Source organism: Ursus americanus, chromosome 17 (genome assembly GCF_024610735.1).
Source record: "Ursus americanus isolate L20-20 chromosome 17, mUrsAme1.1.p, whole genome shotgun sequence".
NCBI lineage: Eukaryota > Metazoa > Chordata > Mammalia > Carnivora > Ursidae > Ursus > Ursus americanus.
In genome coordinates, this window is record NC_142143.1 from 55,840,494 (window position 1) to 55,868,092 (window position 27,599).

A 27,599-nucleotide genomic window follows, 5' to 3' on the forward strand; every position below is an offset into this window, starting at 1 on the left:
AGTTGAAATGGAATGGATCATTTGTTTAACTCTCGAAAAATACTACTGACAGGGACATCGGGGGGGCTCAGGCAGTTAAGCATCTGCCTTCGGTTCAGGTCATGATCCCAGGGTCCTGGGATCGAGTCCCACATTGGGCTCTTTGCTCAACGGGGAGCCTGCTTCTCCCTCTGCCTGCCATTTCCCCTGCTTATGCGTGTTCTCTGTCTCTCTCTCTCTGACAAATAAATAAATGAAATCTTTTATAAATAAATAAATATAAAAATACTACAGATAGGGTTTTGACATCTGAGAGAACCAAAAAAATTAAAGTAAATTAAAAACAGTGCAAGTAAAAAAGCAAGGCAATAATTAACTCTAAGAAAAACAACAAAAAAATGGTACTGTAAAGGAAAAATACTTGCCTGAACAGTAAGCAAATTTACATACTGAACAATCCAAACACTATTAATTATTGAAAATCAGAAAATTTTATTAAAAATATGGGGAACAGGGGGCGCCTGGGTGGCATAGCGGTTGGGTGCCTGCCTTCGGCTCAGGGCGTGATCCCGGCGTTCTGGGATCGAGCCCCACATCAGGCTCCTCCGCTATGAGCCTGCTTCTTCCTCTCCCACTCCCCCTGCTTGTGTTCCTTCTCTCGCTGGCTGTCTCTATCTCTGTTGAATAAATAAATAAAATCTTTAAAAAAAAAAAATATGGGGAACAGGAAATGGTCAGGAAAGTGGTATAAATAAACTAATAGGAAAATCAACAGGATTTTTCTTAATGGGAAATCAATTGAGAATGTCTAAACTTAGTAAATCAAGAAATAAAAGTATATTATTTAGAAATACAAAAGTTAATACCAGAAGAAACAGCTAAAAGTTGAAAGCATTTACCTCTGAGGAGCAGAAATGAAGGGTGGGGGAACTGCTGTTTTTTATTTTTAAGCTTTTGAGTATTAACTTAACATCTGACTATGTGTGTGTATATTATCTTAATTTACAAAATTAAAAATCATTTATTTTTAAACAAGGTAGAAACATCATCAAAAATAGCTGGCAAACAGACAGAAGAAAGCAAAATGAAATATTTATTAGAAGTACCGTAGTACAAATAAGGATAAATTTCTCCATATATTTCTCAGTAATCCTCAAGCAATAGTGTATCATAGCACAGAATTATTCATTTATATAAAGAAATAATATCAAAACAAGTTGAATTGTTTTCAGTCTACTCTGTTTAATAGGCAAAGAAGAATGATATATTTTGGAAATATTCTCATCAAAAAATGCTTAAAATAGTAAAAACTCATCACCTCAAGGAATAAGCTTTGGATATCTGGCATATAAACATGTTAGTTCCCAATAAGGATTACTGAGACACTAATTATCAATTTCAGACTTTTGTCTTCTTCATTTCGAGAGCCATCAAACCAGTTTTCTTTAGACTGCCTAGGCTGGTTTGGGCCAAGATCTCGTCAATATGTAGTCTGACAGTGATGTAGGTAAATAGGATAGAGGAATGAAGAAAAACTGAGAATCCCAGCCGGCTGAATATCGAGTGCGGGGATGCACAGAGGTCAAAGCATGTTCCATGCAGTCCGTGACCAGGTTCAGGTTTGTGCTACATGACAGCAGCCCTTGTTTGACGCCATTGTAATCTGTATACGAAAAGAGAAATGGCAGTCAGCAATCTTATTCCTTGTATTTTTTTTAAAGATTTTATTTATTTATTTGAGAGAGAGAGAGAGCATGAGCGGTAGGGAGAGGCAGAGGGAGAGAGAGAAGTGGGCTCAGAGAGGAAGAAGCAGACTCCCTGCTGAGCACGGAATCTGACCCGGGGCTTGATCCTAGGACCCCTCAGAGTCATGACCTGAGCCAAACGCAGACACTTAACCAACTGAGCCACCCAGGTACCCCAATCTTATTCCTTGTATTTTAATGTTAAGATCCTGGTACACACAGTCACGGAAGTCTAACTACATTTAATTTCTACAAGGATTAGGGTGATCAGATCTATGCTTCCCGGTGACAGCCACTAGCCAAATGCAGCTACTGAACACTTAAAATATAGCTAGTATGACTAAACACTGAATTTTTAAATTTTAACTAATTTTAATTTTAAAACTCAAATCCATTACTGGAAAACGTTTTAGTATTTTTGGAGTTATCCATGAATCAGAATTTTTACAGCACTATCCAGTTTTACAGAATTACTACAGCGCTATCCAATAGACATATAATGAGAGCCATATATGTAATCCTAAATTTTCTAGTTGCCGCGTTTAAAAAAGGAAACAGGTGAAATTAATTCATCTTAATAATACAGTTATTTAATCCTACATATCCACAATACTATCATTTCAGTATTTGTTATCAATATAAAGATGTTAATAAGGTATTTTTTATCCTTATGAATAATGCTGCTGGCAACTCTAAATTTTCTTAATCTACAGATGAAGTATTTCCTAGGAAAATTTAACATCCAAGTTGAGATATGCTGTAAGTGCAAAATACACACCAATCTTCAAAGACGGATAAGAAAAAGAATAAAAAATACCTTATTAACAACTTTATATTGATAATAATTCTATGAACAATTTCAATTTCTTTTATTATTTTTTTAAGATTTTATGTATTTGTCAGAGAGAGAAAGAGCGAGAGAGTGTGAGCACAAGCTGGGGGAGCGGCAGGCTGAGCGAGAAGCAGGCTCCCTGCTGAGCAAGGAGCCTGAGGCAGGGCTCCACCCCAGGACCCTGGGCTCATGACCTAAGCCAAAGGCAGACGCTTAACCGATGAGCCACCCAGGCGACCCTCAACTCCTTTTAAATCACGAAATATATATATCCTCTTATATCCATATATATTTTTATGTATAGTCACTACAATAAATTCTATTTTCCTCTTAATTTCTATTGTCAAACTATATGTATCCAGAAGGGGGACAAATTCCCTAACACAGTTTAAAACCCTAGATAGGGAAGAGTTTACAACTATGGCTGGCCCTCTGGCATGTTGGGAACCTAGCTTGCTGTGAGTTCTGAGAGCTCAGGCACTGTTTTGGGCCAGCTTTTCCTTGATCCAATTTTTCACCCCTCTGCTAATGGTGACCCTCTTAGGCCTGATGCACCCAGAAGACCGTGCTGTAGGTCGGGAGTCTTCTGTCTGCCTTCTTTTCTCTGGACTACAGTATCACTCAAAGCCAGTGACAGGGCTGCTGCTACCCACCCATCACAGGGTCCCTTTGTGAAAGGGGAGCTGCTCCCTTCGGCCTTGGCAAGCTGCTGACTTCTTTGTGTGAAGAAAAAGCATCGCTTCCCCCAGGAAGATGGAACCCCACACCAATGTGCATGACTTACTGCTATGAAGAAGACGGCTCTGCCTCCACCCCCAAACTGCCTCCTCTTCCAGGTCAGAAGAGTGCCATTCTTACAAGAAACTGAACCATCTCACTCCCATGACGCTCCTGAGGGCTGCACATGAGGTCCAGTCTGTGGGCACAGCCAATAAAGCCCCGCAAAGCTGGGCCTCACGCGCTGCCCTCTGCCCACACACACCCTCCCTCCTCCTACAGTAAGACGTGGACTTTGCGCCTGGGCCCTTTGTTACCAAAAGGGTAGACAATACTGAAAGCTGTACTTCAGTTGTGCAGGCCTCCCACACCAGCCCCGCGAAACGACAGAGAGGCACACCCCTCTTGGGACCCAGAGGTTCCAGGCCTCTAACCATGTAATACCTCCCTAGTGTGTAGGTGGCCAGGCCCGTAGGTGACAAGGCAGCACCAGCCCTGGCCCTAGGCTGTCCATATAACCTCTTCCTCAGCCCTGACAGCCATCACCAAGCCAACCATGAGGGCACTGGGACCTTCCCAAACCCCTCCTGTCCTGGGAAGGCTTTGTTTAAGGAGCTTTGTTCTCAGAGGACCTGCCAATCATTCTTCACAAACCCTCTTTTCTCTTCTCATGTAAGGGGAGCCATTAGCCTGTCCAAAGAAAAGCTCACGGGCTTCAAAAAACTTCTGTCCATAGGCTTCTTTAATATGCGCAGGGACTTCTTCCCAGGCTTGCTTTAGTTTCTCTAAGCACTCCGGCAACTCTGTCATTCTGGTTCTGAAGTAGCCAGGTTCAACTATGCTGATTTTCACCCCAAAATGTCGAAGCTCACGCCTGAAAATAAAAACCCTTGAGTTAATTCTTTTGATTGAAAGACACAATTTCCATGCTCTCAGAGAGAAAAACAAAACAAGTTTATAAAAACATCTCTACTGAATACTTTAACGGATAAAGAAATGGAGAGGAAAAGAACATTTTTTTTAATATCCCTAAGTCCAACAATCAGAACATGATTATACAAACGACCATAACCGTTCAATTCTACACCCACTCTTTTCACAGTTATTAAGTCCCTACCATGTGTGAGACAGGAAAGCCATGCAGAATATAAGGAATAATGAAGAAAGTTCGCATTTTTATGGCAGCTCCTGTGCTAAGCGTTTTACGTGCACAATCTCAGAAAATTAAGACTCAGTTGCTTGCCTCAAAAAGCTCACAGTGAGTCAGACAAGTAAGCAAATAACTGTAACATAACTCAAAAGAATTACAAAGGAGAGGTATTCAAGGGGCGACATAAGTAGAGAGCAGGAGGCAGACAGATCTTCTGAGGGAGTCAGGGAAGGCTTCATTGAGGAGAGAAGGTTTCGGTGAGGCCTTGAAGGATAAAGAGGAAATTTCTGAGTGAAGAGAGGAGAAGAGCAGAAAACCAGGTAGTGGGAACGGGACCGGCAAAAACATGGGCCTCTGAAGAATTACCATGTATTCAAAGACTACAGGAGACCATTAATTGAATATGAGGTGGGTATGAAAATTGCAAGTCATTGGTCATTCTAGAATATTCAGGTTAATTCAACAAACAGTTCCAAAATCCTGGCTATGTACCAGGCACTGTGCTAAGTGCTGCCTTCACCAAGTGAAATAAGATGGTGGTGTATACCACAGGAGAGTATACTCCAGATGTTTAGGGGACAGTGATGAGGGCTGCTCCCTAATCTAGAGGTTGAAGTTGCCTCACTGGAGAAGGTGGAGCCCAAGCTGATGTCAAGGAGAGACGTTTGAAATAATGGTCCATAAGAAGGTAAAACAGAGCATCGTGACCCTCTAAAGCAGTGAGTGGTTCTCAAAGTGTGGCCCCCAGATAAATGGCAACATCAACATCCGGGAGCCTGTGAGAAATACAAATTACTAGGCTCCAGCCCAGACTTACTAAATCAGAAACGCTGGGGGTGAGACCCGACAATCTGTTTGAATAAGCCATCTAGGTGGCTCTGAGGCATCCTAGAGGTTAAAAATTACTATTCTAAAGGAAAATCCTCCCTTATCAACGCAAAAATCTAAAACCTTCTACGGTACAGCCTCAGAGAAAGACTCTCCAGGTGCCTGTGTGTGCTGGAGAAGAGAGAGGGCTGTGCAAGCCAGGGGCGCCTCTGCCCTAAAATTTCACTTCCCCTTGCAGCTTCCTCACCGTGGTTCATCTGCATTCCCTTTAAAACTCCAACTCATATGTGGGACAGAACTTCCTTTTCCTGTTCAGACTTAGCACAATTAAAGCACACTGGAATTTTCTAAAGGAATTCGTGATTTGACAATTGGAAGGACATCCTTCGCTCTTGGCCCGAGAATGAGTCAAGGGGTCTGAGACACCAGTCGTGAGTGGTGGTAAATCAGCAGGCAGCAGCCCCGTGGAGGCAGACAGAAGGTCAGTTGGGCTGGAAGCCAAGCAAGGTGCCTGCCACATGGTGACAATTCATATGACTTCCTCAATTATTTCCCTATTCCCTTCCCAGGCCAATAATACAATATGCATATTATAAGCAATATCCACCAGTCATGGCACGTGGGAGGCTAAATAATGGCCCCCAAAGATACCAGGTCCTAATCCCTGGAAACTCTAAATGTCACCTTTTGTGGCACTTTGTAGTTGTGATTAAATTAAGGATCTTGAGACAGAGAGATTATGCTAGATAATTAGGGTGTGCAATCACAACTACCTTTTAAGATTTTATTTATTTATTTGAGAGAGAGAGAGACAGAGAGCATGAGCTAGGAGGAGACGGAGAAGCAGACTCCCTGCCAAGCAGAGAGCCCTACATGGGGCTCGATCCCAGGAATCCAGGATCACGACCTGAGCCAAAGGCAGGCGCTTAACTGACTGGGCCACCCAGGCGCCCGCGATCACAACTATCTTTATAAGAGAGGCAGAGGCAGATCTGAAGGCCCACAGAAGAAGAGAAGGCAATGTGACCTTGGAGGCAGAGACTGGAGTGATGAAGCAACAAGCCAAGGAACGCTGACAGCCCCCCAAAGCTGGAGGAGGCACAGCTAACAGAATGAAAAGGTAAAGGGAAATAGAAAAAGGAAGCAGCTGATAGAGCGACACAAGGCTGGAACAGGTGTGAAAAGAAGCCAGGAGGTAGAGGCGGGACCATTACAGGCCACGGTGAACTGAAGTTCTAAGAAAAGAAGTTCTCACCTAAAGAAAAGATATACAGAGTAAAGCTGATGAGTGCCCAGAGAGAAAGAGAGTCACCAGGGAGAGACAAGGACGGACTCACCATAAGGAGGAAAGAAGACAGTCACCTTCTCTCCAGAAATGAAATTTTATCAAGGAGAAATCTTGAGAATTAAAGTGTGATGTGGTGGCAGGAGACAAAGACCTGGGGTCAAAACACAGTTCTGCCAAATCCGGGTCGTGGCAGGTGAACTTGGGGAAAGAAACTTAAATCTGCCCCAGTTTCCTACATAAAACAGACTAGTAACAATATCTACAAATCAAGATTTTTGGAGTAATGAAATTAGATAATGAGGCAAAAGCAATGAGCACAGTGCCTCCGGCATACTGAAGTGCTCAGCAGTTGCTTTTGTTTTAACTTAAGAGCATTACCTCAGAGTATCTGAAAAGGCTTCTACTCCATACTTGGAGCTACAGTAGACTCCTCCAAAGAAAGCAATTCTTCCCAGAATGCTGGAGACATTAACAATCCTCCCCCGTGCTCTCCTCACCAAGGGAAGCATGCTCAAGGTCAACTCAATCAAACCAGTGAGGTTCACTTTGAAGACATCCATATAGGCCTCCATTTTCAGCCACTCACTGTAGCAATGTGGGTGAAAAATGCCTGCGTTGTTGACCAGGCCCCAGAGTCCTAAAAAAGCAGAAGTTCGGGTTCAGACAAAACTGACAAACTATTTACCTTCATCCATCTTCCTGCTGACAACAACTAAAAATGTTAGACAAAATATATTTTTTTAATGTTCTTAAAAACATCAGTTAACAAAAAAGTATAGAAAGGTCAGGGCAAAAACTAAGAAAAGGCAGGGACCAGAAACAGTAAAGAGAACACTGATGCTGGCTTTTGATTTGAGGGAATTTGCCAACCAGTGTGGACCTGAATTTCAGTATTTATAGCCTCAAAAAAATCCACAATAAGAGATGAAGTCCAGCACCCACCTACGGTAGGGATTCTAATAGAAAACACGTCCTTCATTACACTGGGGTCTTTAATGGCTATGCGATCAGTACAAGGGTGAGACAGGAAGTCCTTCCAAAGGCCTGAGAGTTAAACTGTCCACCTTGAACTTCGGTGTTGTGGGGAGGGAGCAAGAATCAACCCTATCAATCCTGAGGAATCATAACTACAAGCCATCCCTCATGAGAGTTTGCAGCCAAATTTCCACAATCCGGATGGCCCAAAAATCTCAAGCCAAGAATTAAGTTCAAGGTGGTCACGGCTTCTGAGCACCCCTGGCACCTGACAGAAGCAAACATGGATCTTCTCTAGAAGAATCTTTATGTTAGCCCCAGGGAATCACCAGAGTCACTAAGAAAAATTGCAGTTCACTGTCATAAATCAAAATAAAGAAGGAAAGAAAACACCAAATGCAAAAACCAGCAGAATCAATAGACGGCAGAAAAAGACTCACAAAGACATTAGATACCAGAATTATAAGACATATCATATAAAATATGTATGCTAAATACAACTTTTTTTTTTTAAGATTTCATTTATTTATTTGTCAGAGAGAGAAAGAGCACAAGCAGGGGGAGTGGCAGGCAGAGGGAGAAGCAGGCTCCCCACCGAGCAGGAAGCCAGATGTGGGGCTCGATCCCAGGACCCTGGGATCATGACCTGAGCCGAAGGCAGACGCTTAACGACTGAGCCACCCAAGTGCCCAGGAATGACTATATATTAAATGGTAGCCAAAGGGAAAAGAATCCGTTTCTTAAGAATATCTTGTAAATTCTTTAAACATAAAGAACTATGGTAATAAATACTCCAGTGGGCAAGGTGAGATAATAGCTTCAACTCTATTTGGCTCAGTTTCCAAGGTAAACATTGTGAAGGAAATGAAACACCACCAAAGAGCACGACTAACCTTCACATGAAAAAGACAGCCTCTTAGGCCCTGCTTTTGAGATTTTATCTATAGGGAGAAAAACGTTAACAACTTCATGTCCAAGTAAATGAAAGGAAAAAATACTTCTTCTCCATACCTCTGTCCTCCACACGCTCCTTCACCCACTGGGTGGCCGCAGAGATGCTCTCTGTCTTGGTGATGTCCAGGATCACCGTCTCCAGCCTGTCTGACGTCTGGGCTCTCAGCTGCTGGGCCCCCTTCTCCGTCAGACACGCAGCCAGCACCCTCAAGCCTCGCAGGTCCAGCTGCCTGGCCAGCAGGTGCCCGAAGCCCGAGTCACAGCCCGTGATGAAGACGTACTTGTCCCGGAGGTGGCTCACCACCTGCTTCTCCCGGTACCAGCGCAGAAGGTAGCAGAGGCCCACGAGGACGGCTACGTACAGCCACATGGTGAGGGGACCTCCTTCCCTTTCAAAAGAAAGAGAACAGCTTTCATGGCCTTCTGTGCTTTTCTCTTTAACCGGTCATCTACTAAGTATATCCTATGTGCCAGGCCTTGCCCCCGGTGCTGGGGACTCCATAGTCACCAATACTCAAGGAGCCACACTCCAGAGAGGGAATCAGAGGTAACAAGATGGGTGCCACGCAGTGTGGCAGGTGCCGTAACAGCATACACACAGTCTTACGAGACTGCAAAGGAGGAGGCCCCACTGCCTAGAAAGTTAGAAATGGCTTCACAGAGGCGGTGATTCTGGAACTCCTTCCTGTAAGGTAGCTTAGAGTTCAAAAAGTAGACCCGGATGAAGGACACTGCAGGCAGCAACAGTGTGTATGTGAATGGAGCAGCCTAACTTCCTGATGCCTATAATCAGTCCAGCCTGGAGCGGGACAGAGAGGAGACAGCGACAGCTCCGACCAGGACATTCCTTGTGGGCCGCACTAAGGAATCTGGACATTACCTTGCAGGCAACCAGAGTGTGCCATCACTGGGTGGTGTTAAACTGAGGAGTAAAAGGAGCAGATTGAGCTTTAGAGAGATCTGTCTCACGTGGGAGTGGAAGGTACGTTAACAGGGCTGCGAGGAAGGCAAAGAGATCGGTTAAGAGACCCAAGTGTTTGGGTGAGATATTGCAGCCAAAGCAGTTTGTAAATAAAGACCAATCAGATGTGTTGTCGAAATGAGGGTTCAGAGATGCCTACATTTCTTCATGTGGCTTCAGAGAAACAGTCACCATTTGGGGGCAACCTATAGTATTGGGTGAAGTAACAGGATTCGTAAGGACATAAAACCCCATCGAAGATGGGTGTGAGCCCACTAGGACGTCGTAAGGCCCGCACCACGACAGCTCCATGAGGTGAATCTATGCCAAACTCCCCGGCTTGGCATTCAGGCCATCCCAGTGCTCTGGCCCCGGACTTACTCCTTTGGCTTCTTTTCTGCCACATCTCTCTTGCACTCCGCGCTTCAGTCGTAACTAGCAGCTTTCAGTACCCCACACAGTACAGGGTTTTCACGCCCCAGTACACAGTTCTCTCAACAATTCCTTCTTTCCCAGCCCTCACCTATTTGGCAAATAAGGCTCATCTGATAATACTCAGATGAATCGTCATTTTCATTCAACAAACATCAATTCAATACCTACTAGAGTCAGACACAATGTTAGGCACGGATAAACAACAGTAAACCCAACAAGGTTCCATAATTCACTGAATTCGCCATCTCAGTGTGAAGGCCAACAAGAAAACAAAGCAATGGGATAGAATTAAAGGACAAGATGCGGTTGGAGCACTCTAGGGAGATTGGAGGTTTCCAGAGAGGGTAAAATAGAAGTTGAGATCTAAAGGAAAATAAAATAATAATAATAATAACAATAGCTAGCAACAACAATAGCATAACACTTGCTGTGTACCAGGCCCTTTTCTAAGCATTTCACATATATTAACTCACTGAATTCTCACAGCAGCACTCTAAGGCAGGTCCTGTCATATCCCTGTGTTAGGTTCAAATGCCAACATATTTAGGCATGCAAGTGATTCGGTGGGGAAAATACCATGAGAGGATAAAGGGGACAGCAGGAGTGGGTGGTGATGGGGGTCTGCCACCTCTGAAAGGAGAAAGAGGAGGGAGGATTTGAGAGGAAACTCCTTAAAGGGCAGGACCCTGAGAAAGTCTCAGCCAGGCCAATGGGGGGGCCCTTGAGCAGAGACTGCCCAGTAGAAACCCACGCTGGGCAGAACTGGCGGAGGTCCACTCCCGCGGCCACGCTCAGTCCCTGGCCGGGGGTGCCCAGGAGAGACGTGCCTCAGTATCCAGGCCATACAGACCCAAAGGCAACAACAGCTGGAGGCTGTGAGTCAACCGCACTCCTCAAAGCAGATTCTCTTGAAAAGACATCAGAGCAACACGCCTCGACGACTGCCACGTTTCTTTACAGATGAGCACTGAGAGATGAAGTACAGCCCAGGGCAAGGCGGGGGAAGAGTGGTCCAGGCAGAAGACTTACTTTCCTGACCCCTCTTACCCCGACCCCCTGGTCTAACAAAACGGACCACTCCCTCCCCGGCATCCCCACTGCAAGCCTGCGCGTGAGCGTATCGTGAGGCCCACTAACTTGTCTGCACTGCTTCCTCCCACTTTTAGACTAGAAAGCCCTTGAGAGCCCAGGCTACGTGCTCCTCTACACCTGGCGCTCTGAATGGCACACAGCCGGTGCTGTGTGGTTAGATATACGCTGTTAGATAGATAAATTAATTAAAAGAAAATATCCTGGGGTGGGGGGGCGAAAAACAAAGGGAGAAAAGAATAACAGAAAGAATGAGCCAGAGGAAGTGGGAGAAAGAAAGGCAAAGGAAGCCAAGGGAAGAGGGGCTTAAAGAGGATCAACTCTGCAACACGCAGGTCCACTGAGTACCAGCAGGTTACTGGTGATCTAAACTGGTCCACTGAGTACCAGCAGGTTACTGGTGATCTAAACTGGTCCACTGAGTACCAGCAGGTTACTGGTGATCTAAACTGGTCCACTGAGTACCAGCAGGTTACTGGTGATCTAAACTGGTCCACTGAGTACCAGCAGGTTACTGGTGATCTAAACTGGTCCACTGAGTACCAGCAGGTTACTGGTGATCTAAACTGGTCCACTGAGTATCAGCAGGTTACTGGTGATCTCAACTGGTCCACTGAGTACCAGCAGGTTACTGGTGATCTCAACTGGTCCACTGAGTACCAGCAGGTTACTGGTGATCTCAACTGGTCCACTGAGTACCAGCAGGTTACTGGTGATCTCAACTGGTCCACTGAGTACCAGCAGGTTACTGGTGATCTCAACTGGTCCACTGAATACCAGCAGGTTACTGGTGATCTAAACTGGTCCACTGAATACCAGCAGGTTACTGGTGATCTAAACTGGTCCACTGAATACCAGCAGGTTACTGGTGATCTAAACTGGTCCACTGAATACCAGCAGGTTACTGGTGATCTAAACAAGACTCTCAGGGAGTTAAGAGTAAAGAAGCCAGCCTGGGGTGGGCTGATGGATGGACTGGAGGGCGGGGAAGTAGAGCCAAGTAGAGACTCCTTTCAAGAGAGTCCGGGAAGGAGAGGAAAGAAGGCAGTAGCCAAAGGGAAATGAAGGGTTGTGATGCTGTGATTTATAATAAAAAATATATGCGTGGTCTCTATCCATTTCTGGTACAATGCTCCTAAAATACTTGGAATTTCCTAAGTGAGGAGAACAACAAAGCTGTCTTATTATGTTGATGAGGTTACCTTGGGGCGATACCTAAGGATGAAGGAACCAACAATGTGATTGGAGGGTTGGAATGAGTTCCACCCACCCCTCTACCTCTGGGAAGCGGAGAAGGGCTGGAGATTGAGTGGCCAATGATTTAAATCAATCATGCCTATGTAATGAAGTTTCCACAAAAAACACAAAAGAATAGGGTTCAGAGAGCTTCCAGGTTGGTGAACACATGGAGATTTGGGGAGATCCACATGCCTGGAGGGGGCATGTAAGCTCCACATCCCTTCCCCACACCTTGCCCTGCGCTCTCTTCCATCTGGCTGTTCCTAAATTACATCCCTTTAAAATAAACCAGTAATCTAGCACATAAAACATTTCTGTGAGGTTTTTTTTTTAATTCCAGTAGAGTTAACATATAGTGTTACATTAGTTTCAGGTGTACAATATAGTGATTCGACAATTCTATACAGTACTCAGTGTTCTTCATGATAAATGTGCTCTTAATCCCCTTCACCTATTTCACCCACCCCTCCCCCACCTCCCCTCTGGTGACCTTCAGTTTGTTCTCTATAGTTAAGCATTTCTGTGAGTTCTGTGAGGGTTTCTAGCAAATTAATACAACACAAAAAGGGATCATTGGAACTTCCAATGTGTAGCCAGTCAGTCAGAAGTACAGGTGATAGGGGCGCCTGGGTGGCTCAGTCGTTAAGCGTCTGCCTTCGGTTCAGGGCGTGATCCCAGCGTTCTGGGATCAAGCCCCACATCAGGCTCCTCTGCTGGGAGCCTGCTTCTTCCTCTCCCACTCCCCCTGCTTGTGTTCCCTCTCTCACTGGCTGTCTCTTTCTGTCAAATAAATAAATAAAACCTTTAAAAAAAAAAAAAGAAGAAGAAGAAGAAGTACAGGTGATGACCTGGGCTGGCAACTGGCATCTGCAGTAGGGGTGGGGGTGGGGGTGGGGGAGTCTTGCAGGACTGAACCTCTAACCTGTGGGATCAGGTGGTATCTCCTGGTAGATAGTGCTGATGCGGGGAAACAAAGGCAGAAGAAAAAGTATTAAATTTCCCTACTACTTACAGCCCATTGACAAGTCCTTGAAACAGGCAGGGTGACATTCCTCTAGGGACTCAGGTGCCTTAATCTTGACACTTTGCTAAGGGCAAAAGGCAATCTTAATCTTAGCCCGACTCCCAGGACCCTGTAAGTCTACTTTACCATACACGAATTCCTTTGGAAACTTCCTTTATCTCTACTCCCCAAGATACATGTTGGCAATCATCCCCCAAGCCTATGACCCACTGATAAACACTGGAAGGGTCTCATGACTAAAGTTTTACTGGACAGTAATAAATGATCTTTTCCCAACAATAGCTAGCCCCCTCAAGGTCCTGGAAAGCTTGCTTCAAAATTCCTTAGAGACAGACACTATCCCTAACCCCCTCCCAACTTGAAAGTATATAAACTGTCACCCCTCAGCACCCCAATGCAGCTCTTTCTGCCCACGGGTCCCATCCCGTGCTTTAATAAAACCACCTTTTTGCACCAAAGACGGCTCAAGAATTCTTTCTTGGCCGTTGGCTCAGTGTCAGAACGGACTGGAATCGGAGGACACCCAGCTGGAGTCCCAGAGAATTGCTTGTTGGTGGGGAGAACCCCCACCCCCGCCAACACATTATAACCGGGTGCAGAACCGCTAAGGGTAGAGGGGAATAAAACTGAGGGAGCCAGTGAGGGAGAGAAAATAGTTGGCAGAGACATTTAATGCTCCATCCCTCTCCTTTTCCCCCTCTCCCTCCACCACCCCATTTTCTCTCTCCTGCCCCCATGCTTCTGTCTTTCTCCAATCTGAGAGCTTGCGTTCTCTAGCCAGCTCCTCTGTTCTGCCTGCCTGGGATTCTCTGGTGCACTGTAGTAACAGGGCTTCCTCCTGCCTATCGACTAAGAGAGTAACTTCCTGACGCTAATCAAAGATGAAAATCCATTGCCCCCATGAGAGAGCAGCTCAGGCCGCACAGCCTCCCTGGGTCTTCCTCTCCAACCGCACAGCCAGCAGCAAGAAGACCGCACTCGCAGAAGAGAGACGCCAGGCCAGACAGAATCTGCAAACCCGGGCCAGTCCTGAACACGAATCAAATTCCCTGAAGATGCCTTGACTACTTCAAATACCAGACCCCAAGTGGCCCGCTTGTTTTTACAGCCATTCATCCGCAAAAGCCATGCAATCACTTCTATTTCTGCCTTTGACTCAGGAGATTTATATATCTATACTACTATTTCTTGATATATTGATTCTAGGCATTTTCCGCTGACTTCCGGTCATGGTAATGAGAACTGAGCTCTCTCACGATATACTGTCAATCTCTTTTCTTCTCACCCACAGGATGCTGCCTGGTTAATTTTCTTCAAGGAGTTCTGAAGTTGAATTCAGAGCACGCCTTCATGACTGCAATCGTACATCAAGATCTCCTGTTTCCTCCAGGCCCGACCCTCGCCACCCTCGGTTCGTCATCGTCTAAACCTGCTCTCCCACCAAGATCTCAAAAGCTGACTACAGCCCTTCGTCTCTTTAGGGCTCTTTCCCCTCGTTCCCTCCCCTCTCCCTGTCTCTTTCCTCCCACGGGGCCCTCCCTTTCCTCAGTCTATTATTACAGTCCTCTTAAGGCTTCGTTTACGTCCTTACTCAGAGTAGGTCCCGGGGCCAGCCCCTTGAGGGGTGTTTCACGGGCGTCCCATCGACGTTCCCTCGTTGCCAGCTGCCAAGTAGCACCAGAGAGAGGCCCAAACGCGAACAAGCGATTTCCACAACGAATCAATGATACCCCGTCTCGGCTAGACTTCACCGACACAGGCAGACCTTCTGCATGCCCCCATCTGACCCCTCCCTCGTGTGTTCCCGATAACACCGGTTCCAAATCTTCTCCAACCTTCTCAGTCTCCCAGCCTCATGTTCATCGGGCTCTCCTTCCATGGATGAACTCACCACTCGCCTCCCTGCCAAAATCCAGACCAGCTCAAGCGCATCCTTCTCACGTCCAAACCAATGACCTGCACGGTCTAATTCATACCCACATCTTGCCTCTCATTTCGGGGGCTGCCACATCTGCTGAGGACATCCCTGCTCTAAATGTCTCTATATTGTCTGTCCTCTGGGCTGCCTCTTTTGTCTTTCCTCCTCCCTGAGACCATGCTACCCTGCCATCCTCGAAATGACCATCCTCTCTTACCCCACATGGTCAAAATATTCAGAGAGCATATACACAGGTCCTCTATTGTCTCCCTGCCCATGCGTTCCCCAACCCCTTGTACTCCACCTCCCATTCCCATCCCCCTCTGGAAACTCAGAGCTCACCAAGGACCAGCAGACAATCCCCAAGGCCTTTTATCTCGCCTCCTTCTCAGATATCACTGCAATAGTTAGCACTTTCTTTTTTCTAGTAATTTTATCTGGTTCTCAAGTTCCAACTGGGTCTTGGGTGAAGGAGGAGATTGTTTTCAGACCATGTCATGCCCTTGTCGGAGCCTGTCCATGGCTTCCTGTCACCCACAGATAAGGTCAAAACTCCTCAGCTTGGCACATAATTATAATAGTGAACAGTAATTTAGAACTTACCTTGTGCCAGGCACTGCTCAAAACACACACACACAAACTCATGAAGTATGTGCAATCATTATGCCTACTTTTCAGATAAGGACATTGAGGCACAAATTAAGGCAAAAACGAAGTGAATTGTCCAAAGTCAAACAGATAGTGAGTAGTAGAAACAGGATCAAGTCACCATGCCATACTATCTCTCCCCTAGAAGACTTCCCATGGTCTGGCCCTGGCCTACCTTTCCCACCTAAGTTCCCTGCTCTCACAGTCAGAAGCCATCACCTGCTCCACCTTGACCACCCAATTCCCAGAATACATTCCTCCCTTGACTTCCGAGATACTTCCCTCTCCTGGTTCTCCTGCTTCCATTACAGCGCCCCTTCCCTTCCTCCTCGTCTTCTCCCCCTCTCCTTCCTACACCCTCAATGCAAAGATTCCCCAATGTTCTGTCCCAGAATCCTTTCTGCCTGTTCATCACTCTCTCCTTGGCAATTTCATCCCCTCTTAAGGCCCAGATCTATATCCCCAACCTGACCATTTTCTGAGGCTCTGTCCCGTACTTCTAATTCCCTGAGGTACTCTCCAGCCAGATGCTTAGCCAGATACTCAATATACCCAACACAGAACCCATCATCTTCTCTCCTAAAAGTGCTTCTCCTCTAGCATTCCCAATTTCTATTTGTATTACATTTTAGTCTTAATGCTCTGACACTTCCTCCTCCTTGCCGCATGCATTCTTTGAGAAGACGAGGCTATAGAGTCAGGCTCTGTTGTGTCTGGAGCACCTGTCCCCTCCTCTTCATTCCCATGGCCACATCCGTTGTTCAAGGCTTCAACACTCAGCGCCTCTTGCTTGGCCTATCACAGAAGCCTTCTCACTATCCCCACAGTGTCAGTTCCTTCCTTCCCCTCTCATCCACATGGTGCTGTCTGCTTAATTTTCCCAAAGCACAGCTCTGCTGATGCTACTACCTGAAAAGCATTGAACCTACTAAAAATAATCTAAATCCAAAACTTTAGTTGGGTGTACAAGGCCCTCCATGATTAGGCCTCAAACTTACCTCCCCTTCCTCCCACTCATACAACCTATGTTCCAACCAAACCAAAGAGCTTGCTGCTCTCCCTTTAGTTGTGCTCTGCTCTTTCCATGCTCCAGGTCTATGCTCTTACCATTCCCTTTGCCCTAAATGCCCTTGATGCTCATCTCTGCGTGTGAAATACTCCCTTGTCCTGCAAGGCTCAGCAACTCACACCTCCTCCATCATAAAGCTTTCTCTGAGTCATCAATAGATCTGCTCTCCCATAACATCTATTCATACCTCTCCCATGTAACGCATCTCTCCAACTGGACTGATACCCCTGGCACAGTTCTGTGAGCGATTCATCTTTATAAGTGACACAGCACCTACTTCAGGGCTTTGGGCCAGTATGAATAAACAATTACCACTTCTGGAAGAGCCTGTCTGTTTTTAGCACAATCGAAAAACAATGCCACTGCACCCAACTGATTGACTACAATTATATGTCACAGCTGTATTCCCTGCATTATTTTTGTTTTTCTTGAAGGTTGTAATTATAATACATAGCAAGTGTTTCTACAGGCTTTTTCCTTCTCTGTAGATAGTTAGAAAGTATCTACGTCCACTTAGAAGCAAGTATAATAAGCCAAGACTCCACGACTGAACCTGACCACTCTGCCAGGCATGGGGCTGCAAACCTCCCCAGTCTTTGGCTCTTCCATCTTCCTCACTCTTCACTCATACTCAGTCACTCTCCAAACCATACAGATTCGTGTGTGTGTGTGTGTGTGTGTGTGTGTGTGTGTGTATGTGTGTGTGGCAATTTTATACCTTTATTTGATGATTAGTGGTTGGTTAGTTCCCATCCACATTAACTGTCTGTACATTTTTTAAAGTGGTGACAGGTACATAGGCAACCAACATAGAGAGCTTGTTTGGTGAATCTTCATCCTTGTTACGTTTTCTGGACAACTGCACATGGATACGGTATGGAACATTCCTCCTTATTCCTTTGGCCCAGACAGCTTTGTTGAGTCTGGTGTCCACACATCGGGAGTTCCCGTTGCCTTCATGGCAAATTTCAGGATCTCTTTGAGAGCCCAAGGGACATGCTTCTTGAAACCCACTCCATGGGCGTGCTAGTGAAGGTCACTGGTGTGTTCTCCGGTTACTACTGCGTTGATGGCACAACAGCCCTTCTTTGTGGAAGCCATTCGGCCAGGCCCTGGTTGGAAAGGAAACCAAATCCTACACATTCTTTAGTACTATTTCTCACTCCTCTGCCCTTCCTGACACTCTACCTTGGATTTTACCTTCACTCTTTTCACCTGGCCTAAAGCCTCCTAATCTGTCTCCCACCTTCCAGTTCATTCTACACTCCACTGCTGGGTTAATTTTTCTCAGGCCCAGCCTCAGTCATCTTATTCCCCTTCAGCAGTCCCCAGTGGCCCACCAGACAAATTATACACCCCTCACCAGATGATTTTAGGCCCTGTACCTAGAGTCCAACTCACTGTTAAAAAGAAAACTACACACCCAAAATGGAGTCACTTACATTAAAGCTCCATATCAGTAAACCAAAACCCTACCTGACCTGCAGTTTCAACCCTCCACCCCCAGGAATGTAATCTTTAACCAGCCAAACTGGATTTCCTGGAAGTAATCCCCTGATAGATGCATTCTTCCTTAGAAAGGCAATGTTACCTAAGTAATACATTCCTTTTGATAACAAATTTCTCTTTATGGAATGCCCTCTCTGCCTTTTAAAACCTTTCCTTTAGTGAAGCTCAGCGGAGCTCCCTCACTATCTGCTAGATGGGATGCTGGTTATTTAAGGAGGGAAAACTTAGGACAATATCTAAATGAAAAAACAAAGTTGTAAAACTTTTTATTTATTTATTTTTACTTTGTAAAAAAGAAAGTTGTAAAAGTTTTGTGGAAAAGGAATCTTTGAAAATGAATTTTAATGTATGGTCACGCTGGCTAATATTAAAATGAATTTACTTAAGACTGAATTTTAATATCAAGAGCACACTGGTACGAAGCTAGGATTTGGTTATAGCAGCAATGTCCACAATAGCCCAAATACGGAAAGAGTCCAGATGTCCATCAACAGAGGAATGGATAAAGAAGATGTGGCGCACGCGCACACACACGCACACACACACACACACACACACACACACATATATATACACAATAGAATATTACTCAGCCATCAAAAAGAATGAAATCTTGTCATTTACAATGATGTATTATGCTAAGGGAAATAAGTCAGCTGAAATCAAGAGTCGGATGCTTAACTAATTGAGCCACCCAGGTGCCCCAAGACCAGACAGTTTTAAGCAATGGAGGCTGACTTTACAGAGTCAATAAAGCCCCTTGCACAAAAATCAACCTGGTACCTTGTTTACAAGGTTCCAGCAAAGCAGTTTTACAAAGAGCTTATGTGGTCGATCACTATTCATTCTTAACTGCACTTATATAAAGAATCAGGTAAAGTTTTATGCAAACAAGTTAGTTTTACTCTAAAAAATGAAGGCAGTTTTGGAGAGAGGAAACTATATTTACATCTTTGTCTATATTAGATTCTAATCTGGTTAATTGTCTTTGAGGTTCTGTTAAATACCTGCAAATTGGACTGGATCCTCAACTCTTCTAGTCTCCTTAGAAATCTGGCTATAACTCTCCAAACTAATGCTTCCAATTTTCTCCCATCCTTCTGATTTGGAACAGATAAGAGCAAAGACTGCCTTTGAATCTCCTTGGAAGGGACTTCACAAGGTCTTCTTCACTACCTAAAGGGCAGCCGGACTTCAGGAACTTAAACCTTGGATATGCATCTCACAGCTGAAGAAGGCCCCACCTGACATCTGGTCCTACACAAGCACTGGAGACTTCCAAACCAAAGTGACTAGGAAGAGAGAAGTTGACATCAAGGTAGCCTGCTTCCTTCCAAGATGCCAGATCAAGACTTCATACTTCAATTAAATATGAAACCGTTTCTTCTTCCCTTTCTTTCCCTTACTCTGGTGCTGGCCTGGAAAGGTAACACCATCATCCACATCTCCTGGGCCATGGCTAGGAGTGGAAACCTTCACCTTTCAGACTACTGGATTTGTCATCAAAATCTCCTATCTGTCCATCAACAGTGCTACCTTACTGGAATTGGTTTGTGCCTTGTCAGGGTTTGCCTTTGTCTGTGGTCATTGCCATTCTCCTTGGGTCTACGAATGGCTAGACAGCTGGCACACCGCTGGGCAAGGCCTCTTAGGGTATCTAACTGTGTCCCTGATTTTTCACAAGTGAAAGAAGACATCTCACTGGTTGGTTTCCCTGGATTGACATTATCAGATGAGAAAAAACCTACCAGGGGGCATTCACGACTCAGGATTCACTTCCTTTGGCAGAGTCAGATTTCCCTGGTTAGGAGTAAAAGTAAATGAGAATATGATCAGAAACCTCTCCTTAACTCTTGAAAATATTCCAGAATTTTGCTAAAATAATAGCTGCCCAACAAGAATCCCTAGACTGTCTGGTCAAAGTTGTTCTTCATAATAGAATAGCCCTTGATGTTAGCTGAACAAGGTGTCTCTGCTGTGGCCAACCCACGTGCTATACCTAGATTAACACCTCGGAGAAGTTAAAACTCAATTACATAAAATCACTGAATAGGCCACTTGGCTTTAAAAAGTGACTCCTTCCATAAGGTCTTTGTTTGACTGATTTGATTTTGATTGGTTTGGGTCTTGAGGACCATGGCTTTGAAGTACACTTCAAACACTGGGAATTATCTTCCTTATAATCATCATAATAATTTCCCTGGTGTGTTGTATCCTCTCAAAAGTTTTACATGCATGTCCGTATCCACTAACCAACAAGCAAATGATCTCCCTGAGACTGGAACATCAGAAAAAGAACAAAGAGGATGACCAACTCAAAAACTGTGAACACGGGGCGCCTGGGTGGCACAGCGGTTAAGCGTCTGCCTTCGGCTCAGGGCGTGATCCCGGCGTTGTGGGATCGAGCCCCACATCGGGCTCCTCTGCTGTGAGCGTGCTTCTTCCTCTCCCACTCTCCCTGCTTGTGTTCCCTCTCTCGCTGGCTGTCTCTGTCTCTGTCAAATAAATAAATAAAAATCTTTAAAAAAAAAAAAACTGTGAACATGAAGTTGTAACCTGCGGCTATCTCAGAGATAAGCAAAAAAAAAAAAAAGTCATGACCTGTGAATACCAAACAAAGGATCAACAAAAGCTGTGTTAAAAAGAAAACCACAGACCCAAAATGGTGTCATTTAGGTCAAGGCCCCATACTGGGGCTTAATACCTAATTTAACTGCAGTTTCAACCTCCTCCAGAAAAACAGTCTTAATCAGGAATTTTCTGATCAGCACCTAGGAGTCTGCCACAAGCGCCCTCTCCACCCTCCAAAGGAAGATGGGATGACCTTCCTGGTAAGACCCCCTACTCTTCCCCCTAAGGGAAAGCAATCCTGCCTAGAATAATTCTTTTCTTTTGCTAATAACTTTCTTGCCCCACCCTCCTTCCCATAAAAACCTTCCATTTTGTACAGCTCCTCTGAGCTCCCCCCTACTTGCTAGATGGGATGATGCCTGATTCATGAATCACTTAATAAAGCCGATTAGATCTTCAAATTTACTCGTTGAATGTTGTTTAACAGCTGCAAAAACTACAGAATAGGAGCTGGGAGTGACGCTGACGCCTTAAGTTTTTATGACATCTCAAAATTTTTATCACATCTCTCACTTAAACTGAGGGTCTGATCAGAAGGGGGGGAATGTTAAAAAGAAAACCACAGGCCCCAAACGGAGTCACTTATGTTAAGGCCCTGTGTCAGTGAACCATGATTTAATACCTAAGCTAACTGCAGGTTCAACCTCCCCAGGAATGTAACCTTTAACCAGCCAAAATGGAATTTCCTGGTCAACACTAGGAGATAATCCCCCATAGATCCTTTCTCCCTTCGGAGTGCAACCTTGCCTAAAGAATGCATTCCTTGCTAACAAATTCCTTTTTTTTTAAATGCCCTCTCTGTGCCTTCAAAAACCTTTCTTTTTCCAAGCTCCCCTCTCCTTGCTAGATAGGATACTCCCCATTCATGAATCATTTAACAGAGTCAATTAGATCCTCAAATTTACTCAGTTGGGTTTTGTTTTTTAACACACATTGGAAAACGCAGTTTCTCAAACCTGCCAGTGTATTTCTCCCTCTGGGGTTTTGCTCTTGCTATTTTCTCTACTTGTTCACTGAAATAGACATTTATTAAATAGCAACTCTGTGCCAAGCCCTGGGTAAGTGCGGAGGACACGAAGATGAGTAGAACAGTGCCAATCCTTAAGAAGCTCACAGAACTAGTAGGGGAAATAGAAATAGAAATAAATTATTAACAAAATGTGGAGAGGACAGCAAGAGAAAGCACCTACTACGCCAAAGGTGTAAGGGCACAGTAGTGTCAGAGGTGAACAGAACTCAGCACTAAGCAGAAGGACGAGAAGTATACCTCAGGCAGCAGGGACAGGATGTGAGAAGGCAGAGAGGTCTGTAAGGCTGGAGGCCATGGAGTAGCAAGAGATGATGCTGGAAAAATGGATAGGGACCTGATCAGGAAACCCGTTGGATGACATGCTAAGCAATGTAGATTGTGTCCTACATTTTTTCATCCATACATTTAATAAACATTTATTGACCACCCACTGTGTGCCAGACGCTGCATTAGGTGCTCACCCCTCATTCAGTGCTGGTGAAAATGCAAAATGGTGCATTGCTTTGGCACCTTGAAAACATTATGCTCAGTGAAAGAAGTCAGTTGCAAAAGACCACGTATCGTATGATTCAATTTATAAGAAATTTCCAGAATAGGCAAACCTACAGAGACAGAGTAGGTGCGTAGTTGCCTAGGATTGAGTTGAAGGAGTTGGGCGAAAATGGGAGGTGACTGCTAAAGAGTAAGGGGATTCTTTTTTAGGATAATAAGAATATTCTAAAATTGATTTTGGTGATGATCACAACTCTGTGAATATATTAAGAGTGACTAAATTGTAAGCTTTAAATGTGTGAATTGTATATGTGAATTATATCTTAATACAACTTTTTAAAAAGTAAAATAAATAGATGAAATAAATATGTCAGAAGAGGATATGCACTTTGCAAAACAGAAAAAGACCAGAAAAGGGGGGATCAAGAGGGCTAGAGGGAGGATAGTTTACAGCATTAAATATAGTTGTCGGAGTAGGCCTCACTGAGAAAGCAACCTGAACAAAGACGTGCAGGAGGTGAAAGAGTTGACCGTGCAGTGGGTATGAGGAGGCGAGGAAGAAGGGAGCAATTAGAAATATACAAGAGGCAGATGCCCTAGGACCTAGTGATTGGATGGGGGAGCCCTAGGATGATTTCCAGTTTCAAATCTCTGAGATGCAAGGATGGTTCAACATACACAGAAAATCCTAGGGGTGCGTTCAAGGCTAAGGGGGAAAAAAAGAAAGAGAGAAAATCCTAGAGTGCAAGAAACCACTGGAACTAATAAACAAATTCAGTAAAACCGCAGCATAAAAAAATCAACCTACAAAAATCAGTTGCATTTCAATACACTAAAAACGAGCTACCTAAAAAAGAAATAAAGAAAGCAAACCCATTTACAATAGCATCAAAAACAACAAAATACTTAGGAATACATTTAACCAAAGAGGTGAAAGATCTGTACAATGTAAGACTTTGATGAAAGAAATAGTACAATACACAAATAAATGGAAAGATATCCCACATTCATGGATCAGAAGAATTAATTTTGTTGGGGCTCAGTTCGAAGAGCATGCAACTCTTGGTTTCTGGGTCAGGAGTTCAAGCCCCACATTGGGTGTAGAGATTACTTAAATCAATAAATGTTTTTAAAAAAGAATTCATATTGTTGAAATGCCCATACTACCCAAAGCTATCGTAGATCAAATGCAATCCCTATAAAAATTCCAATGGCGCTTTTCACAGAAGTAGAAAAAACAATCCTAACATTCTTAAGGAAGCACAAGAGACCCTAAATAGCCAATTTAATACTGAGAAAGAACAAAGCAGGAGGCATCACACTTCCTGATTTCAAACTCTACTACAAAGCTATAGTAATCAAAGAGGTATGTTACTAGCATAAACACACACACATAGACCAAGGGAACAGAATCAAGAGCCCAGAAACAAACCTACATACACAGTCAACATATATACAGAGCCAAAAAAGACAGGAAATAGTAAGTGCTGGCAAGGATGGGGAACAACCTGAAGGAGACTGGAAGGAGAAAAGGGAAAGCCTGGGAGAAGTCTCAGGGAGATGAGCAACACTGAGGGCTGGGTTCTGCTTAGTAAGTGGTCACTGATCTACCTCCCTGGGCTGGAGATGCTTGAGTCCAAACATGACTCTGTAGGAAACACCTACAGAGCCTTTTCTTTACCAACAGTGCAGTCATTGGCCTGTTCTGTCTTGGAGACTTGGCCCTGAGACTATCTACACTTTATCTACCATTTCCCAGCCTGAGATTTCCTTTATCCTCTCTCCATTTAGAGTGAGCTCTTCTCCCAGGGAAGATTATTTATATTTGTGGATGAGGCATTGTAAGTACAAGGAAAAAAGGGAGAAGCTAGGGGAAGAGGAAACAAAGGTATAAAAGGGTATAGGGAAGTGGGACATGTCCAGGGGCTCCAAGACGAAGTAAAGATGGTTTAATCTCCACCTAAGAACCCACGAGGGTATCCCTGCTTTGTTCCTCCCTCCCCATTATCAGTATCCAGATCCCACCCTCCAGCCCAGGTCTCAGTGACAGGGCCCCTTTGGAGCCCCATGAATTGACCTCTCTGGTTGTCTTGGAATCTGGGGCAAATACAGGGTCCCTAGCCACTGCCTTGGGTATGAGAGATATAAATCATATATAATATGATTTAAAATAATCATTCATATATATATATATATAAAATATATATATTATATATATATATAAAATAATCATTCATATATATATATATATATATATATATATATATATATATATATATATAAAATGGTGTATCATAATATATCAACTGCTGCCCCTGATTGGTTTCTCTACAACCAGGAAACCCAAAGGAAATTAGCCGTGATACTCATCATCTATCCCTCAGTAGAGCAATCATAAAACCTCACACAGGTATGAGGAGGGAAGACTGGCGATCCTCAATGTCAGGCTCCCTGCTAAACTGGGCTTCCCTACCCAGCATCGTGCTTGCTGTGTGCCAAACACTCTCACATCCAAACCTGGAGATGTTCCAGGCTTCCACGATTTTCCCCTTCAGCAACAGTGCAGAATGTATTCCATCTGCCAGAACACTTTTTTGGGAGCCTGTTAGTTGATAACAGTGAGACCAACTGGCTAATTCCTCCCTACTTTTCCTTTTCTTCCTTTCCAAGAATCTCTGTGATGAGTTTCCCTGCCCCCAACCCTAATTTTGTGGATAGCAAAGTCCTGAGCCTGGATTCTGAGGCCAGATTACCTGGGTTCAAATTCAGGCTTTATTTATCATTTACTTGTTGTGTGGCCTTGGGTAAGTGAATTAACCTCTCTGTACCTGGGTGCTCATCTTCAAAATGGGAAAAGGACATGTCTGTGATTTGTTGAGAAAGTTAAAGGAGTTAACACACATAAAACACTACAAAATTATAAGATATTATTAGCATTATTTTGGTTGTTGTTGTTTTATCAGTGCCATTCTAGGCCTTTCTCTATGAGCCCTACCACTTCCTCCAGGCTTTAACAGAAGGAAATTTCACCATGAGAACTCAAACTGTCTGGTGCATTCAGATGTCAAACTCCATGTGTTGCAACATCCTTCATCATTTCTACCAGCTCTTTATCACCATGCTGGACAATGCTAATTCATCCTGACTTTCTTCAGTCTCAAGCAGAGGACCCACCTCCCTGCAATATAGTGCACGGCAAAATAAGGAGTAGCCTGTATTCCCTCCTTCCAAATCTTCAGACCTGGTTTGTCTATTGACTCCTATCAGTCTAGTCACTGATCCTAAGAGCAAGTCTATAATCAGTACATGGGGGTGGGGGGGTCTGGGTGGCTCAGTTGGTTAAGCATCTGCCTTTTGCTTGGGTCATGATCCCATGGCCCTGGCCCAACATCAGGCTCCTTGCTCAACGGGAGCCTGCTTCTCCCTCTCCCTCTGCCCCTCTCCCTTCTTGTCCTCTTTCTCTATCTCTCAAATAAATAAATAAACAAATAAGAAAGAAAGAAAAGAAAGAAAGAAAGAAAGAAAGAAAGAAAGAAAGAAAGAAAGAAAGAAAGAAAAGAAGGAAAAAGAGAGAAGAAAGAAAAAATTTCTTTCACCACTCCCACTGCAAAGTGCTTGCTGGCCATGGGAGAGGGGGTGGCCTTGGCGGGGTCGGGTTAGGGCAGAACCCAAACTAGACTACCAAGCTTCAGCAACACAATTCTCATGACTTAATTAGAGAAGGCTCCTTTTGCTTACCCACAGTTTCACGAACTATGAGAGATGATTTTCCCCATTGTCAAGAATCTCAATTTATAGGGCATACTCACGGGATCTTATTTGGAAGGATAAAATCACCCCCAACTTTTAAAAAAATATTTTATTTATTTATTTGTCAGAGAGAGAGAGCACAAGCAGGGGAAGCGGCAGGCAGAGGGAGAAGCAGGTTCCCCGCTGAGCACGGAGCCTGATGCAGAACTCGATCCCAGGACCGTGGGACCATGACCCGAGCCAAAGGCTCAACTGACCGAGCCACCCAGGTGTCCCTCACCCCCAACTTTTAAACAATATTTTCCCAAAATCGAAAGGAGTGAAGATGTAAAAAGCAGAAAAAAACAATGGTGATGAAATTTCTTTCAGGAATCACAATTTCAAGATCTTTTGAGAAACTAAAAAATCATTATCAAGAACTCTCTCTACACAGACCTTAACTCCTCCCCGTCCCCAACCACACACACACACACACACACACACACACACACACACACACACACACACAGACGCGCGCGCGCGCGCGCTCTCTCACCGGCTCAGGGAGAGTCCAGTCCTGGAGACTTCGGAGGACTTCATGAATTCCTATGGGGCAACGGCCCCAGCCTCTCCCCCATGGCCGTCCCACCCCCCACCTCCCCGGCGCCCCCCGCCCCACCTTCTGCACTGCTTGCACAACATCTCCCTCTTGTGGTGAGAGCCGGGGCCACTCCACACCTCGGGCCAAGCTCGCAATTCTCACCAGTATCCTCCTCGCTCAGGGAGAGAACCAGATCTGTTATAACCGAAATGAACAGCAGAAAGAAAAGAGGGGCCCTGGCCAACCAGAGTATTTCCCATGCCCTTCGGCCCCCACCCTCTGATTTAAGTTGGAATGGTAAAATATAAAACCCCTGCTGGAGTGAGTAAGGAGGAAGGAGGCCAGCTAATTTTAGTTGAGTACCAGATCCGGCTCCTTGCTCAGCGGGGAGCCTGCTTCTCCCTCTGCCTGCTGCTCCCCCTGCTTGTGAGCTCTCTCTGACAAATAAATAAATAAAATCTTAAAAAAAAAAAAAAAAAAAGAGCTATGGGAGCATCTTTCCTTATAATGTCTGGCCTTTTGTCCTCGCTTCAGAGCCATGAAGGTAAAATGAGGTATTGTTATTCCTAACGAGCCCCTTTCTACCACTACCGGGCTTATGCTAATGAGGTGACTTTTAGAAAGCACTTCATTGGCTGCCAGGGGAACCAACCAGGAACAGAAGTTAGAATTTTCAGTCCCACCACCAGACCTCAGGGGGAGAGAGGGGCTAGAGACAGTTAAATCACCAATGGCCAACGAGTTAATCTATTGTGC

The 27,599-nt window shown here is 44.6% G+C and overlaps 1 protein-coding gene and 1 pseudogene across 3 annotated transcripts in view; both read right to left on the reverse strand.

Annotated features, from left to right (window-relative positions):
• Positions 1 to 1,055: 1,055 nt before the first annotated feature.
• Positions 1,056 to 27,599, reverse strand: part of LOC123787236 (17-beta-hydroxysteroid dehydrogenase type 6) — a 33,494-nt gene continuing 6,950 nt past the window's right edge. The window contains exons 2-5 of one of the 2 annotated variants that reach the window (XM_045789823.2): positions 8,526 to 8,852; positions 6,918 to 7,176; positions 3,984 to 4,147; positions 1,056 to 1,642 (exon numbers count right to left, since the gene is read on the reverse strand). In XM_045789823.2, coding sequence (XP_045645779.1) covers positions 1,434 to 1,642; positions 3,984 to 4,147; positions 6,918 to 7,176; positions 8,526 to 8,838 — 945 coding nt within the window. In that variant the 5' untranslated portion in view covers positions 8,839 to 8,852 and the 3' untranslated portion in view covers positions 1,056 to 1,433. Of the gene's footprint in view, positions 1,643 to 3,927; positions 4,148 to 6,917; positions 7,177 to 8,525; positions 8,853 to 27,599 lie in introns of both variants that reach the window. The other variant, XM_087869055.1, reaches the window with a different exon arrangement.
• On the reverse strand, positions 8,772 to 20,102 carry LOC123787238 (large ribosomal subunit protein eL31 pseudogene; annotated as a pseudogene). Its single transcript, XR_015727213.1, has 2 exons — positions 17,570 to 20,102; positions 8,772 to 8,857 (listed from the first exon to the last, which is right to left on the reverse strand). The product of XR_015727213.1 is annotated as a large ribosomal subunit protein eL31 pseudogene (transcript).